The sequence below is a fragment of the Andrographis paniculata genome, unplaced genomic scaffold (assembly GCF_009805555.1).
Source record: "Andrographis paniculata isolate CXL003 unplaced genomic scaffold, ASM980555v1 Contig34END, whole genome shotgun sequence".
NCBI classification, from domain to species: domain Eukaryota; kingdom Viridiplantae; phylum Streptophyta; class Magnoliopsida; order Lamiales; family Acanthaceae; genus Andrographis; species Andrographis paniculata.
Window position 1 is genome coordinate 4,520,172 of NW_026137567.1, and position 16,743 is coordinate 4,536,914.

Below are 16,743 nucleotides of genomic sequence, written 5' to 3' on the forward strand. Positions count from 1 at the left end.
TTATCAAGAGCACAATTGCAGCAATTCTCTAGATCCGTACACCTACGTGGCGTGTAAAGAATGGTCCGGTGGTACAGAGGGTGGACTTGTAACCGGTCCAAAAAAATCATGAAATACACGATCAATCCGACATAGAAATGGTGTGTGATGAAGATGACGAGAGATAAATCAATAAAGAATATACTCGAAAAAGAATTTAACTCTGATAGTAATATGAAAAAATAAAATTTTCCATTCCAATAAAAAGGAATCCGAGATGTTTATATTTATAGTGACTTTAAGTAGATATATGCCGTATAGTCAAATGATGCCTATGAAAAGATTGAGAACTATGAACAAGTGGCAAATAGATTAATGGAAAAGAATATTAATAATGTGTGCTAATAAGTACTCCCTGATCTAATCTAATCTTTGTTTGATAAGTCTATGAAGTACAATGGTGCAGTACGATAATATAAAATATAACATGGCAAAATTCAACAAGAAACAGCTATATCGACTGCAATCTACATGAATGAATGGATATGTTGAATAAATATTAAAAATAAGGTCATTGTCTGTAACTGTATATAGGAATTATTTGACTCACTTAACAGCTAGCTACTTGTAACAATCAGAAACAACTTGATGATACAAAAATGGAATAATTGATTGATTGTTTGTTTGCCAGAATTATGGGCTTGTGTTGTTTTATGACAGAAAATTACTTACCCTTCTGAGTTCTTACCTCTTATGTAACTGTGGCATTCAGAATTTTACAAAATTTGTAATCTGCTTTCAGAATTAACAAAAGGCAGTAAGTTTACAGACAAGACTGCGTCTGTTGAGAGCTAAAATCTGAATTTCACTAACACATAAATACCAAAGAGCAGTGGTACATCACCAGTTCACTGCTCCAATATCATATGTTTGCGCGCTTCAAGTAGGCAACTACGCCGATGCTTGCAACGACTGCTGCGCCTGCAAATATCCCGTATCGGAGTGAGGATGATGATCTAGTTTTCTCGATGGTCATAACCTCAGATTTCTCCGGCAATTGCTTCATCGTCTCTTGAGGCGAGTCAGTGTAGTCCAGGTGCAACCTCAAAACCTGGTTTACATATAGACCAGAAATGAAATAAATCATGAATTCGTGAAGGAACTCCTGAAATATATTTTCGATTCTACTTCCATCGTACACCCGCCACCACGAAATACTTAAAGCACTAAGAGACCAGAGAAACAACACAAATACTCCAAAAAAACAAAAATGAAAAATGGTGTAGCATAAAGGCTAGAGCTGATGGTTTGAAGTTCTTTTTACATATTTGTATTATTGTATATATGTATATATAAAATACCTCAGATCAATAATGACAGCAACTGTATAACTATTGTCTATTAGTAACTGCTCAGTGCAACTATATTGTTAGCAACAACTGCGGCAATGGTGGTGGTTTGAGTTCAATCAAAGCCTTGATTTTTAAAAGATTTACCGTGATTTTAGGACACAAACAATTACGCACCTTTTGTCCAACTGATCTAGCATGGGTTACAGCACTGACAAGATCTGCATCAGCTGTGAGCAGAACTTTGTCGCCTTCATCGTCTTCGTACTGGAAGATCATATGGAGAAGAGTATTAAACAAGCTTCTCATGAAATTTTTAATAGAGAGGATTTAAGCTTTTACTGACTCACCAAAAGTTGAGGGTGAGTGTCATGATTGGATGCACCAAGCCGTTGCACAACAGCAGAAACAAGCTCACCTAAATTATCCGCGCCTGATTGAATAGACAGAAACAGAAGAATATACATAAGAATATAAAGGTAGTCTGGTGCAACATTAACAAGAACTCTAAAAAAATGGACGACTTTCTAATGTAAGACAACAAAAACTCATCAACCCGTGCAGTTTCAAACAAGGTCAATATTCAAGGAAATGAAAAGAAAAAACTTAATTATGAGATGAAAAACTTTCAATTAACAAGGCACATGCTGCTATTCTTAGAATTGTTGTCTTCCAGGTAGGCATCATGCTTTTTTTTCTTTTTTTTCCTGTACAAGATATTACTAGATTGCACCAATTAAATCTGTCTGAAAAGCAGTAAACTGAGATAGAAGAAGAAATTGCATGATGAAACTTTACAAACTAACCAAAAGTAAACCGGTGCCACCGGCCCTTAAGGTCTGTGAATTTGAATGAAAATGAATTCCCAAGACCAAGAGAAGGGTATGCAGATTTTGCATGTTCTGCGGCCTCTGATGGGTTGTATTGCGACATAGACATTTCACTGTGTCAACAAGCAAGCAACATCAATCGGAGATATCCAAATCATCATTTTGATTTATAGAAGTGCCGAAGAAACACCTCATTGTCTCATAATCATCAGGGGTCTCCAAATTAAGTGCTGAATCCCAGAAATTTTGCATCACGGTATTCGCAACATCATTAGCAGAGCCAGATGTACTTTCAACCTGCCAGAGAAAAATAAGAATTTCGATAATCCACATCAACATATTATTTTCATTTTCTAGTCAGATCCTATTAGCAGGATTATAAATACAAGGACATCTCAAAGAACTTCTACGCTAGGAAATGCAGGCATTACAAGCGTCTTTACATTAACAAACAATAACATGGCCGTTCAATATATTTATTTATATATACATATCAATTCTTTCTAAATGCTAGTAAATAGTGCTCTGATAGAAACTCGAAAGATAAAGATAACCAGTTTCTCTCCTCAGGGAGTTTGTTCAGGTTATTAGGACCACAGTTTCACAAATGAGAACATCGAACCAATAACCCATATATATTAAGGATGATAATTTTGGTCATGTAATGTTACTACTGTAGTTGATGCTTAAAAGCTTCTATCAGTGACCTAAAGTTTGATTATGTCATGTTCTACTTTTAAGTAGACAGATGAGAGTTTGCATCATCCAAACAAGCAAACACCAACACACAAATGTCATGGCATTTATCCAAGGAAATCCCCAGTAAAGAAAATGTTACCAATGAAATTGCTGCATGAGTTATCTGCAGAACATCCAGACAGGAAGCAACACACCCATCTGCAAAGAAAATGATATCAGACTTGTGTGTGGTGTGTGTGTGCGGGAGAAAGAGAGAGTGTGTACTCACCTTTGTCCACAACAGGAAGATGTAAAAACTTCCCATCACGCATTACATGCAAAGCTTCAAGAATACTAGTCTCTACTGTTGCACATTCAGGATTTGGCGTCATTACCTTGACAAAACGAAACCTCCATGATAAGTCAACAGAATTATCTTAAAGAAAAACTATGATTGTTAGATAACCATAAGAACATTTAGTAAGACCTATATAAGAACAGGATTGTGACATAAAAAACTTTACTGAGAACCCATAGTAGGATTCAAATAATCAGCTACGCATGCAGCTTAAGTAAACCAAACTAGCAAGCATAAAGGTATCTATCCAAAGTTGGAATAACAATATTAGATAGGATGCAATATCTGCCTAATGACAATTGTCTAGATATATATGTCAGCCACATGGATAAGGAAGTCCAAGATGTTTTTTTCTTTGTGAAGGTTTCACACCCCATTAAGCATATGAAGTTAATTGAGTAATATAAAGAAACCATAAATGCAGTTATCAAACCTTCTCAACTAAAGTCAACTCAGGCGAGAGATTTTGGGCCACAACTCGCATGAGTATATCCTTCGAGCTGAAATAGAAATCCCATAAAGTGGAACATGAGCTAAACAATATTCAGCACATCATGTCTAATTTGATTGTGCTAATGTACAAATAACAAAGATACACAGTGTTCAGGTCAGAATACTATACGTGAGTATCCCCTGAATGCTGTTTCCTGTCGTAATTAATACTGAATTGACTCTTAATTCACGCATTCTTTTAGCAGCAACGTAAACAGGATCGGAGGGTGATACAACTGCAACCCTGAAGAATTGACAACATAGACACTTAGTAGCAAATCCAATACCAAGAAAATGTGCATTTCAGGCAGAGAAATGGCTGCAGAAAGAATATTTACCTAGAATTCTCTGAAATAATAGTAGATAGAGAAGGCTTGAACATCCGTTCCCTCAGTGTTTCTATAAAGGCAGATGGTGCTAAAATATAGAGAGACAAAGGCAAAAAAATTAGTAAATAAATTTGCCATGTTTCTAAAGAAAGGACTTTCAGGAGATAAATCACATAGAAGTCAAAAATTACTTCTCAAGACCATTATAACAAGTGCCTCTTTCCAATTTCAGACACACAATATAGATATTGAGCATATAAAACAAAATTTTAGGAGAGCATCTATCGACTAACCAGAGAAATTGCTTCCAAATTGCCGTTCAACACCTTCAACTGCTGCTGCAATAGCACTACCCTGCTCTGCAGCCTTCTCCATTCTTGTTATGGCATCATAGAGGCATTTTGTGATATCTAACATTGCTATAACTTCACCATTCTCAACAACAGGGAGGTGCCGAAATTTCCCTATTATTTAAAAATGTATATTATCAAAATAGGTAGCAAATATTAATAACTAAATTCAAATTATTAAGTTTCAAACTCTCAAAGATGGTATTGATACTGCTTCTCAAAGCAACGCCTCAAAAACAATTCTAAGAGCTCAAGATCCATATTTAAGATAACCAAGGGGATGGTCAACATAATTAACTTGCTAAAACTAGTCAGTTTTTACCATAATATGTATATTATAGTGATAAATGATTAAGTACCTCCATCCAGAAACCAAAATTTAATTCATATTAACATTGTAAGGATCTCGCACGCTAAGAACAAACCATTCTCAAGGAAACAAGTAATAAAATAGACAACCTTGGACCATCTTCTGCAAAGCATCAATAGCCAAAGTATCTGAGTTCACAAAAATAGGATTTCTGGTCATCACTTTTGAAATTACTGTCTGGTCAGGCCTCAACTCCTCAGCTATCACTCTGGTAGCTATATCCTGCAACCAAAGAAACAATCACTAATTAAAGGCATCAGAGATTGTGGAATATTCTTCTTAACTTAGTTAATTTTTCCAGAAGAATCAATTCCATGTCAATCAATTAAAAGACATTCTACTTAGCATAGGCAACACAGCAGCCTTGGAATCCTTCTCCCTGCTTCCATTTAAGAACACTAAACTACAATATTATTGAATGAATACCTTATCAGTTACAATCCCCGAAAGTAAAGCATTAGCATCAGTCAGAAGAACGGCATCAACACGTCTAGCAGACATTCTCCTACAGGCATCTGACACAGTAGTTCCCTCAGGAATTGTAAGAGCCTTGGATAACCTAAGTTTCTTGACAGTGCGCTCAACAGCAGCAGACCTGAATTTGCATTCCACATCCAAAAATAGTTAGTGTCATACAGTACCAATATAATTCTAGAAAATGGCCCCGTGCAGCTCTAAAGCAGAAAAATACATACTTGTTGCACTAAATCCCAACTCAAAAATAGTAAACACCATGTCATCAGAGTAAGTAATCAAATGTAGCTCTAAAGCACAAAATTGAATACTGGTGCCCTAAATCTGGTCAATAATAGATGAGAAAACGCCAAAACAAAAGCACCATACATTCATGGATTTGACTGATAAGCGCATCCAATAAAAACTGCCGGTGGCCGCAAAGAAAAAAGAGAATACAATTAAATGACTTCAAAATTTCCATACATGCAGACAAATACAAACAAAATATAATTAAAATACAATGGAAACACATGACTGCATACAGACGAAAGCAGTTCACACTTGCAGCAAATACCCAACACGCAGGCAAAAAACAAAAGAAATACATATGACAACACACATGGGCGAACAAGGATATACAATTATAGTTGAGAGAAAATTATAGAGATGTTCCACTTCCAACCCACAAAAGACCGCCTTTTTGTTTAATGAAAATCAAAATACCGCAGGAAAAGCCAAGCCATGCGTGCCTTGGTAATTCAATCAAGATCAGCTAGTCATATCATTCAATCAAGCAGTTAAGAGTGTTTTAGGTTCATAGAATGAAAGTCAATGAAAAATCCAGACGAGTAATTAGAAAATTTAGAGCAACCAGTAGTCCACTTTCCTTTTCTTGGCTAACTTTACATTTCATTTCAAACATTTATAATAGCACAAACCATTTTTAAATAATCTTGATTTTGCATTAGCTGCAGTGCTTCAAACACAGCCCAGCCTTTTATCCACATAGCTACCACCAAACGTTCTTATCTAACAAAAAGGCAGCATTGAATCCATTCCCTAAGATTATGACAATCAACAAAACTGTATCGCATTCAGAAATTCTAAATCCCGCCCTCAAATTACAATTTTTTTCCCCAGCATATTAATAAGGACAATATATTCTTCGGATGTGAGGAGGCTTACGAGCTGGGAGGCGAGGACGGTTTGGCGTTGTTGGTTCCATTACCCATGGAGCCGTTCTCAGAAGGAGGCGCCGCAGACTTCTTCACGGCGGAGGTGCTGCGCTTCTGGGCCATACTGCTGCGCCTCGGAGGCGGAGGAACAACCTGGCTGCTCATTTTATTCCCTTAAATAAATCGATATAAATATATAACGTAAATCTGCAATATGATCAAGCAAGAAATGCAATTTCAACGCCAGGTAAAGAGAGACACAACAACGCAAAACAGGCGACGATGAAATTATCAGGCGAGACAAATAATTCAAGCAGCGGAGAAAATATATTGAGAGAGGCTATGAGGTCAGGGCTAGAACAGAGGATCGCTCGCCCAGCCCAGCCCTAACCCTTTCCTCTCTTCTTGTGATTATTGATTGATTCTCCGACGGGAAGATGATGAAACTGGCTAAGGTCTCTGCCTATATTCGGCGATTTTCAAACGTATCTTCTCCTCATAAATAAAACAATTTATTAAAACAAAAATAAAAATTTATGTAGCTTGGAATAGGAACCATCCTTTTCGAATTTTTCTCTTCTTCCATTTTTTTTTCCATTATTATTATTATTTTATTATTTATTGTGGAGCTTGGCTCTCGGTGCAGCGCAGCCAATTCGTTTGGGTAATATTTTGCGCCTCAAATTGATATAACAACTAATTGAGGGCTTTCCTATAAATTACAAAATTATCACGTTAGGTTTTGTTTATATGTTTAAAATTTTAACACTGAACATTTAAAAATAATAATAATAATATATTATACTATTCAATATGTTATTTTTTTATTATTTTTTTAAAATTACTGTACATGTCATCGTCTGTGTAATAAATTTCATTCAATTTATTATAACGGGACGTGTCGTCGTCCGTGCCGTGACATAAATTAATGAATGCATATAATATTTCAATCAGTCAATACATTTAATATTAAATTAATAAATATAACTTTATGGTAACAAACCCCAACAACGGTTCTATGGTGTAGTGGTTAGCACTCTGGACTTTGAATCCAGCGACCTGGGTTCGACTCCCGGTAGGACCTTTCTTTTTCGCCATTTTTTATTCAATTTAAGAACCAGTTAAAATTACAGTTGCAGATGAACTGATTTTTGAGGTTCCCAATTTCTTCACTCATACTATTTTCCAAGCATGTCGTAGAACACCTCTGGCTTCTTGTATCCCGACATGCATATCTCCTGCTTACAACATCACAGGATGTAAAAAAATGGCTGCAAATGTACATATATATGTGTGTTTTTGTTGTTCTCTGTAAACTTACTGCAAGAGCCGATGCAACGTGAATCAACAGCGATTCCGACCACGGCTTACCAACGAACTGGAGGCCGATAGGCAGACCCGATCGGTCGTATCCAACCTGTGATTGTTTTTTACAAATTGATCAGATCAGACAGAACTTATCCTCATCCATGTCTGAAATTTGACACAATTAGCAGAGGATGTTTGGGAGCTTACAGGCACAGTGACTGCAGGCAATCCCAAGAAGTTTCCGGCTGCTTGGTAACGAACAAATGCGACTGCGATTTTAGAGCCGTTGATCGATTTCATACCTCGAAACTTTGTAGGATTTATTAGTTGTTCATATTTATCTTACATGTTTAACTTACCTCCATTTTGGTTGTCCAGTTCTCCTGTTTCGACAGCATCGTCCTGTATTGTGTATGCAGTCGCCCTGTCGAGGAAAAACAGGTGGATTGGTAAAGTACTAAGAAGTAACTGAGAAGTGACAGCTACAGCACATTCAGCACTGTGCTGTGCTAACGGACAGCGCACGGTTTACCACAGACAACACAGTATACGCTAATATAATAAAAATACAACACATGATCTAACAGCACATGATATAGTCTCACACAACACATTACAATTGTTGATTTTAGCACGGAACATACTCTCATACAGTGTGATTATGAACAAACAACACATGTTGTATGTAATAAAAGCATGTGTTGTTTATGTATTTCATGTGTGCTGATTTGAAATATTCAGCAATGTAACCCTCCCCAATCGAGAAACTGAGGTCACAAATTTACCCGACAGTTGGAGCAACGATGATGTCTACTTCGGACAATATCTTCTTGTGGAATTCCAGCTGGCGATTCCTTATACAAGTCGGAAAAGAAAATAATTAACAGTATATAACAATAGTCCATACAACACATATTACAATTGAACTCAGCACATAACAATAGTCCATACAACACATGTTACCTTATTCTCTGTGCATTTATGTACTCATGATTGCTGTAAGAACCGTATATCGCGAGAGCCATCCGGCTGTCCCATCCCATCTCGGCCTTGTACCTATTCCACAACCGATCATGTTTGTGTTATGATCGAGGCTGCAAATCTTGTACTAATTCGACAAGTCAGTATGGTGCTAATTTAACCGGATCAACATATGCTATAAGGGTGACCAGTATATGTTTATACATATTTCAATATATATTATATTATAAAATAGCATATGTTAAGTTATATGTTGTATTATATGTTGAGATATGTATAATATATGTTAGTCACCCCTATAACTAAAGTTGTTAAACGAGTCGAGCGAGCTCGAGTATCGGTTGTTCGAGCTCGACTCGAACTTGTTAACGATACAGGCTCGGCTCGACTCGTTAAGAATTCGAGCCAAAATAGTGCCTCGAGCTCGGCTCGTTAGGCTCAAATTCAAGCTCGAGCTCGGCTTGTAAGGCTCAAACTCGAGCTCGATTTGAATTGTATACATATTACGTATATTTTTTAATATATAAATTAAATATATTTAATTTTATTCATAATTTTTTACAATAAAATATTTAAATTTTAATAATAAATATAAATTTTGATATAAAAAAGTATATATATTATATTAATATATAAATAATATAAATATATTGTCACTAACGAGCTCAAGTGAGCTACTCGCGAGTCAAGCCGAGCTCGGCTCGTTTGTAGAAAAGATAGTTTTCGAGCTCGAGTTCGGCTCGTTTATCTCTATAAAACGAGCCGAATCGAGCTATTAACGAGCCGAGTCGAGCTTGGCTCGCGAGTTACTCGATTCGTTTAACAGCTATACCTATAACATATGCTAATACGGTCAAATTAACTTGGATCATCCGCTAATTCATGCCCTAGGATCAATCATGTAAGTCGCCACGAGTGAATGTTTTTTTTTTTACTCACTCGGGGAGGTGGGCAGCCAAATAATTGTAACACTCGGATCCGATTGTTATAATATGGGACAACCGCATCGCCTCTATATCCGGTATAGTCGCCTCTACAACCTTGGAAAAAACCGAATGTTTTCTTGATTAGGACATCGCGCGGATGTTGCAGAGAAGCTTGAAATAACCACATCTGCAATAGATTACCTTCCAGCCGTATGTGCGCGCTAGTTTTTCGACGGCATTGGAGCAGCACAGTCTAATGTCGTCGCTGCAGTCATCAAACCACTAGTCGTCGCGGCAAAAAAAAACAAGCGCAAAGTTCGTTACTACAAGAAGAAAATAATAATCGAATAGGTAGTGTTTTGTTGATTCCAAACCTTCGTGTACTTCGCCATTTTGATGTCGAAAGACTTGTGGTTCGCAGATTTCAGCAGCGGCAATCCTATTTTCGGCTGCAATTTTGTTCAAAATTCGAATGCGCTCCAATAAACAACTAAGTATTAAATGTAATTATTTTAGCTATCAATTATGTTAAGCCGGTGATCTATTAATTTATTGAGTTTAAATGTATTTAGTAACTACGGATTTATTAATTGAATGATGAAGTCAATTAATAATAAATGATATATATTAAGGTTGTGATCCCGGTCTAGCACAACATCCATTATTTTTCATATAACGGTAGAAATCCAAACGATTTTTTCAAGAGCGATTTGAAAAACACAAAATCCTTCATTAATTTGTAGATTCAAATCCTATTACACTAATGAAATACCCTAATGAAATCAGATCAGATTTATTTGCTTTATTTTTTTTTATCTCGATAATTTCAAAACAACAGATCTTGGACTTAGGTTTAATTATCATTAGTTCCAATGTAAGCAACAAATCCGAATGCAAAGGCAAGTAATACCACGGTGGCGCCGACGCAATCAGGCGAAGCCTCGCCGCTTATAGCTGCATAACTGAAAATCAGTGACCGCTGTTAAAACTTTCAAAACTGCTCGGAACTCAAAATGTGAAACGTTACAACTATATAAGCAACGAGGTTGTCGAGATAACAAACACGATGAGTGCATCCTCGACTGTCGCCGCAAGAATTCCAACCATCGCAACCGTATAGCTTAGAGGAAGAACTCTGAAGATCAAAATATAAAATTGAAATTTTCTATTTTACCATATTCATGGTAAGAACATGTATATATTTATAACAGATGAGTCGAGTCGCGCACCCTTTGGTTGGAATGCGCGCAAAAGTCGGCTTCAAGCCAATGACGCCGCAAAGAGCTGCAGGCACTCTTACAGAGCCTAAAACAGGACATGAAAACACAACATCGATTCGATACGTACAATGTTTTACTCTCGAAAACATGCAATAGAGCTAATACCGGCGCCATCTACGCCAAGTGCGACGGGACACAATCCAGCAGCTACGACAGCAGCAGATCCGCTCGAAGAACCTCCCGTAACTTTGCTTATATCGTAGGGATTTCGAACAGCCCTTTAAAGCCGAATCGAAAGGATAACAAATCTGTAAAAATGTAACATAATCCGAACCTAAAGAAATTTCGAATACCCGTAGTGAGGATTTATCCCGCTGATTCCTGCGCCGGGCTCGTGCATATTTGTTTTGCCGACTATTACAGCGCCACACGACCGGAGGCGACTAACGCAGCACGCGTCATTCTTACAGTGTCTTACTTTGTGCATCCACGTCGTTCCTCCTGGATTCGACATCTTTTAGAACTCGCAAAAATGATAAATAAAACGTCGTATTTGTTCGAGCTTGTAGGAAGATCGAATATGCCTGTTGTTGGATATGGTAAACAGTCTATTTCATCTTTAATGGCTATGGGAACACCATCAAGAACTGATAATGGTTGTCCTGAAGAAAAACACGATTCGAAACGATATCAAACAGGGCGCGGCACAAACACTTAGACTTACGGATATATACGAGCACCTTTCTGATATCGAGCAGATGATTCCATTGCTTGCTTTCGAATGTCTTCCTCGTCAATGCTGATGAAAAACGACATCCGGAGACTCTCCGATGATGACTCGCCGAGGAATGCTAAAAATCGACGCGCTACCTGCAGCGGTACAAAAATACTGAGATTGTATTCTTTTGTAGATTTTACTGCAAATTTTTACTATTCAGCTTCTCTTTTTTTATATTATACTGTAAATTTATTTTACATTCAAAACATCGCATCAATATCTATTTATATCACATCAAACAACAATCAAATTTAACTTTTTACTATTCAAAAATCCAAACCCACAGACAAAGACATAGTCATATATGGATTTGAGTTATGCACCATTTCAGGAGTTATTCTTCCTGAGGTATAAGCTCTTGCATAGTCCAATATCGTCCAGCGCCGGAAATCGAGCTGCGACCTCTCGGAGACGAGTACTTCAGGTGATTTAAGACAGTCGACGGCCTCTTGAACTTTGTCCGGTGGCGACATGTCCGGTTCTAGACATTTCGCGTCCCTATCAGGAATCCCTGCAAATGATTCAACTGTAAAAAAGCTTTCGACTTCCTGGAAAAGGTATATCTTTTTAAATTCAAATTTAAGTTTTTAGATTAGATGATTATTAACATGAACCTCGATATGGATGCAGGGGCACAAAGACAGGATCTTCTTGAAGCTCTGCCAATGAAATCATCTGCAAAAAATGAAAGTAATGAATAAAATACAATTGGAGCAATTTGATGATCTAATTAAAAATGAAAAATATTTGATTCTATTCGCGCCTCGGGTATTCGATTGATCTTCTTGAGAAAGAAGAGTAATATGGCTCCGATGAAAGGGGCCTCCAACAGCCAAGTCATCATCATCATCTTTCGACCGGCCATTCGAGAAACTGCATTGATGCATATATTCATTTGTTCGCCAAGATTAGATCATAAGAGAGCTAAGATGACAACAAGTCGAATAAATTTATATCAAATTCGTCTGTTTGGTAGTGAAATATGGAAATTCTTTTGGTGGATGGAACCTACATTGTTCGGCTTTTGCGTGGACATAAGGCTCGTCGCTGTCGGGGCCGAGATCGACCTCGTCGACTGGCCTGTAAACTGCTCCTTTAGCCATGGAAACGAAGAAGACAAGATCTTAAGGATGATGAGGGAAGGGTAGCTCAAAAACCTTACAATATGCCAATGAATTTGCATATGATGATTTTTTTGTCTCGTGTGTGTATTTATAATTAGAGTGTGCAGTAGGATTTCTATTATTCTTTAATTTTATTTTTTTTTTCAAAAACATTAAATTAAATATATATTTTTTAAAATAAAATACTAAAAATAAATTTTACATTTAATTTAATATTTAATTATATCTTATTATACCATTATTTTTATTAAAATTTTTACTATTTAAATTTTATTTGAGTTTTGTTTGATTGATTGTTTAAAGAAAGAGCAATTAGTCAACATCGAGACACATTTATATATTTATTTTTACTTTTTATAAAAAAATTTATATTATCAAATTTAAAATTTATTTTTTATATTAAGATTTTATTTTCTGTTTAAAGGATCATATCACTATTTATTTAAAATATTTTCTATTTAAATTAACTTATCATTACAAAATACTTTGAAATTAATTTTAAACACAACCCTTTTTTTTCTTTTCTTTTTTCACAATTTCTGAAATGCAATAATAATTAAATATGACATATCTTTGTATAAAAAATAACTTTTGAAATTATTATAATTTTTTTTTAAAAGAAAAACATTTTGAAAAAAGTATTAATAAGTAAATATACCCATCAATTTATATATGTGAAAAAAAATAAATTTAAGAGTGTGTTTAATGATTGTATTCTATTCAATTCTCTCTCCAGCCAATTTCTATTGTTCTAAAGTATATTTGTACTATTTTTCTAAGTGATCGTCTTTTTGTTATGAATTGACAAATTTGCCATTAATTGTATGGTAGGGATTAAAAGTAATAAATGAATTAAGGGTATAAATATAAAATTTGTGTTTAAAAAAAAAGAAATAGGACAATAGTTGAACGTCCCAAATAAAAAAATAGGACATTAGTTTATGGACGGAGGGAGGGAGTACTATATTTTTTTAAAAAAATATTTAAATTACATGGGTTCACTTTTGATATTTTTAATAAATAAATATTTATATAAATTTACACTTTTTTATATAAAATTAATTTAGGTAATTATAAAGAAATAAATATTTATATTTATTATTTATGTATTATATCAAATTTTATTTTTTATTACAAAATAAAATTTATATTGTATATATTTAAATACAAAATTTAAAATTGATTTAATCATATAATTTATGTTAACATGATAAATGACATACCATAAATTAATTTTCAACTTAATACTTAACCTATAACCAAACATATCTTAAGAGTTTGTAGTACGGATGGTGGCCACACGCAATGGAAACTTATTAATTAATCTAAGGTGGGGATACACAAGCCTACACTAATGTAGTAATTGATTAAAGTTATAATTTTAAAACTCAATTTGCTAATATTAAACGTAGAAACTGTTTTTTTAAGTATGTAACTGACCCCTTTATCATTTTAGTTCCGGAAGTGGAGCATGTCGCAAACTAGTCCCATTAGTGAAATTTTTTCGTTGTTTTAGTCCTCCGGCGCCGGAGACGCCCGCGTGGCTCGCCGGAGGTGACGTGTCCGCCAAGCGCACGTCCGCCAAGCGCTAGCTTGGCGGACACGTGGATTTTTTTATTTTATTTTTTTCATTTTTTTAAATTTTTTAGAAAACTTATTTTTAATTTATTTTTAATTTTATTTGCCATTTTTTAATTTAGTCCAATTTAAAAAAAAAAATTAAAAAAATAAAAAATTCACGTGTCCGTCCGCCAGGTCAGCAAGACCTGGCGGACACGTCACCTCCGGCGAGCCACACGGATATCTTCGGCGCCGGAGGACTAAAACAACGAAAATTTTCCACCTAATTTGCGATAGACTTCACTTACTATACTAGAATACCAGGGGTCCAATTACGGATTAAAAAAAACAGTTTACCTTAACATTAATTACAAATAAATATTAATTAACATTCTAAACTGAAATCGGGGCCATGCATTTCGGCGGGGGCGACCATTAATGAGTGAGTGGTCCACATTATTGATATCTATATTATTTATTTATTCAACTCCAAGATCAAGACATTGGTATTAAAAATCAATATTACTTATGTGTAAATAAAAGTTTTAAATTTTTTAAAATTGATTTGATATTTTATAGAAAAAGTATTCGATATAATATATATATATATTTTTAAATATTCTTAATAAATAATAATAAAATTTACAAAAATATTTATATAAACATATATATTTAAAGGACATACAAAAGAACAAACATACAGCACAAAATATTTTGATTTCTATCTTTTTTACCGTTTAGCTATTTATCTTTTGTACTGTTTTGATTTCATCTATTTTTCATTTCATTTTGATGTGTTTTTAGCAAAAATAAATAAATAAATATAAAAATGAACAAACAAGATTCAAGTTAAAATTATTTTTATTGAATCGAACCAAATATATATATATATATATATGCACATTTATATATTGAAGCTTCGTTTTTGACATACTCTCAAAATACGAAAGAGCCCATAAGAATACTAATTCAACACTGGCATTATAAAGTATTGGAGTATAAACCCAAGTTCCACATTGGAAGTTGTGAAGAAAATTTCATATCTTATAATTTTCAAGTGAACTCCACTAGTACGAGGTTTTTTTAGAGAATATTCAAAAATAAATCCGTACGGACTCAACCCAAAAACGGACAATATCATACTAGTGTTGAATTGACCAGTGAACTTTCTCTACCCACCTTGCACCGTCTATCACAAAAGGACCCCTGCTGGGCGCCACAGATGCCAATATGGTATGAATTTAGCTAAATAAAAATACATTTACCACTTATTACAAATCATAGACAATCCAACTTCAATATGTTATAGTTCTACAAATTATATTTGTCAAAGTTCAACCTCTTCATTCTACTTTCAATTTGTTCTATCCTTATTATTTCACATATATATTATTCATGAGACTAGAACAAACACAGTGGTTTACGAAATGATGTCCTCCTCCTCCACCTTCTTCTTCTTCTTTCTTCTATTTCTTTCTTTTGTTTTTTGTTTTTGTTTTTTTTTTTTAAAGACCAAAAAAAAAATAAAAAATAAAAATGACACAATGATCTAATTTTAAAGGAAGTGTTTCTTTTGATGGGTTTGAAAATTTTTTTGTTTGAGTTTGGTATTAAAATAATGTAAGATGGTATGTTTTGTGAGAGAAAAAAATGTACTCCCTTCGTCCCATAACAAAATATCTATTTTTCCATTTTAGTCCGTCCCATAACAAAGTATCAATTTCTTTTTTTAGTAATTGTAATATCTACCTAACATTAGAAATACCCTTACAACGTACAATATATTACACAAATATCATTACTTTTATATCATACATACTAATAAGGTTATTTTAGTTATTTCTAATTTATTTCTACTTATATCCTAATATAATACTAATATTTCTAAAACTACGTGCAAAAAGCAAATTGATATTTCTTTATGAAACGGATGAAGTATTTTTTCGAAAAACGCAGAGTCTAAATAGTAAAAATCTCGGATTTTTTTCAAAAGAAAATATAACCTTTGAAAGAAAATATATATATATTTATTTAAAACACATAGTTGAAATAATAAACTTTGAAGAAATTTGACAAAAGAAACACACCATTTCAATTTTTGGCATTAAAATATAACCGATCAATATATTAAAGATGATTAACTACTTAAATATTCAAGTAAATGAAATTACATGTTTTATTTTAATTAGATGAAAAAAGTTATCTATTAATAAAATATACTTTCTTAGTCTTGCCTAGATTGTTTATATTACTGTAGATATAAAAATTTAAATTTAGGTAAAATATAATTAATAAGTAATTAAAAAGTATATTAATAAAATAATTATAAAATAAAATTAAAATAATTAAATAATTTAATTATGATTAAAAAAATTACAAACTATAAAACTTAAAATGTAATTAAATTATATAATCATATTAAAAAAAAAAACAAATTACATACAAAATTTGAAATAAAAAATGTTCACATTTTATATGAA

General features: G+C 34.0%; 2 protein-coding genes and 1 non-coding gene across 3 annotated transcripts; 1 reads left to right on the forward strand and 2 right to left on the reverse strand.

The window, feature by feature from the left end:
• Positions 1–628: 628 nt before the first annotated feature.
• LOC127248629 (CBS domain-containing protein CBSCBSPB3) lies at positions 629–6,875 on the reverse strand. The gene is made up of 14 exons (XM_051271077.1): positions 6,377–6,875; positions 5,162–5,330; positions 4,825–4,957; positions 4,309–4,479; positions 4,025–4,103; positions 3,817–3,930; positions 3,628–3,694; positions 3,126–3,231; positions 2,997–3,055; positions 2,349–2,455; positions 2,135–2,271; positions 1,679–1,761; positions 1,506–1,595; positions 629–1,090 (listed from the first exon to the last, which is right to left on the reverse strand). The coding sequence occupies exons 1-14, from the start codon at positions 6,529–6,531 to the stop codon at positions 902–904; spliced, it is 1,659 nt and encodes a 552-aa protein (XP_051127034.1). The 5' UTR covers positions 6,532–6,875; the 3' UTR covers positions 629–901.
• A 503-nt stretch (positions 6,876–7,378) lies between these two features.
• On the forward strand, positions 7,379–7,450 carry TRNAQ-UUG (transfer RNA glutamine (anticodon UUG)). Its single transcript has one exon. It is a non-coding gene; the product is annotated as a tRNA-Gln (tRNA).
• Positions 7,451–7,544: 94 nt separating this feature from the next.
• LOC127248513 (fatty acid amide hydrolase-like) lies at positions 7,545–12,682 on the reverse strand. Its single transcript, XM_051270876.1, has 20 exons — positions 12,592–12,682; positions 12,343–12,452; positions 12,194–12,254; positions 11,903–12,090; positions 11,542–11,671; positions 11,386–11,463; positions 11,155–11,302; positions 10,967–11,079; positions 10,811–10,886; positions 10,645–10,716; positions 10,492–10,543; positions 9,956–10,030; positions 9,783–9,863; positions 9,595–9,695; positions 8,638–8,730; positions 8,460–8,528; positions 8,034–8,098; positions 7,882–7,943; positions 7,691–7,783; positions 7,545–7,607 (listed from the first exon to the last, which is right to left on the reverse strand). The coding sequence occupies exons 1-20, from the start codon at positions 12,680–12,682 to the stop codon at positions 7,545–7,547; spliced, it is 1,821 nt and encodes a 606-aa protein (XP_051126833.1).
• Positions 12,683–16,743: the final 4,061 nt, after the last annotated feature.

Coding starts and splice junctions, on each gene's coding strand:
- LOC127248513 (XM_051270876.1), bottom strand. CDS start 12,682: ATGGCTAAAGGAGCAGTTTACAGGCCAGTCGACGAGGTCGATCTCGGC. Junction 12,091..12,193: donor GCCCCTGCATCCATATCGAG/GTTCATGTTAAT, acceptor AATCATTTGCAG/GGATTCCTGATAGGGACGCG. Junction 10,717..10,810: donor GCGCGCATTCCAACCAAAGG/GTGCGCGACTCG, acceptor TTTGATCTTCAG/AGTTCTTCCTCTAAGCTATA.
- LOC127248629 (XM_051271077.1), bottom strand. CDS start 6,531: ATGAGCAGCCAGGTTGTTCCTCCGCCTCCGAGGCGCAGCAGTATGGCC. Junction 3,056..3,125: donor TCTTCCTGTTGTGGACAAAG/GTGAGTACACAC, acceptor TTTTCTTTGCAG/ATGGGTGTGTTGCTTCCTGT. Junction 2,456..2,996: donor CTCATGCAGCAATTTCATTG/GTAACATTTTCT, acceptor TTTCTCTGGCAG/GTTGAAAGTACATCTGGCTC.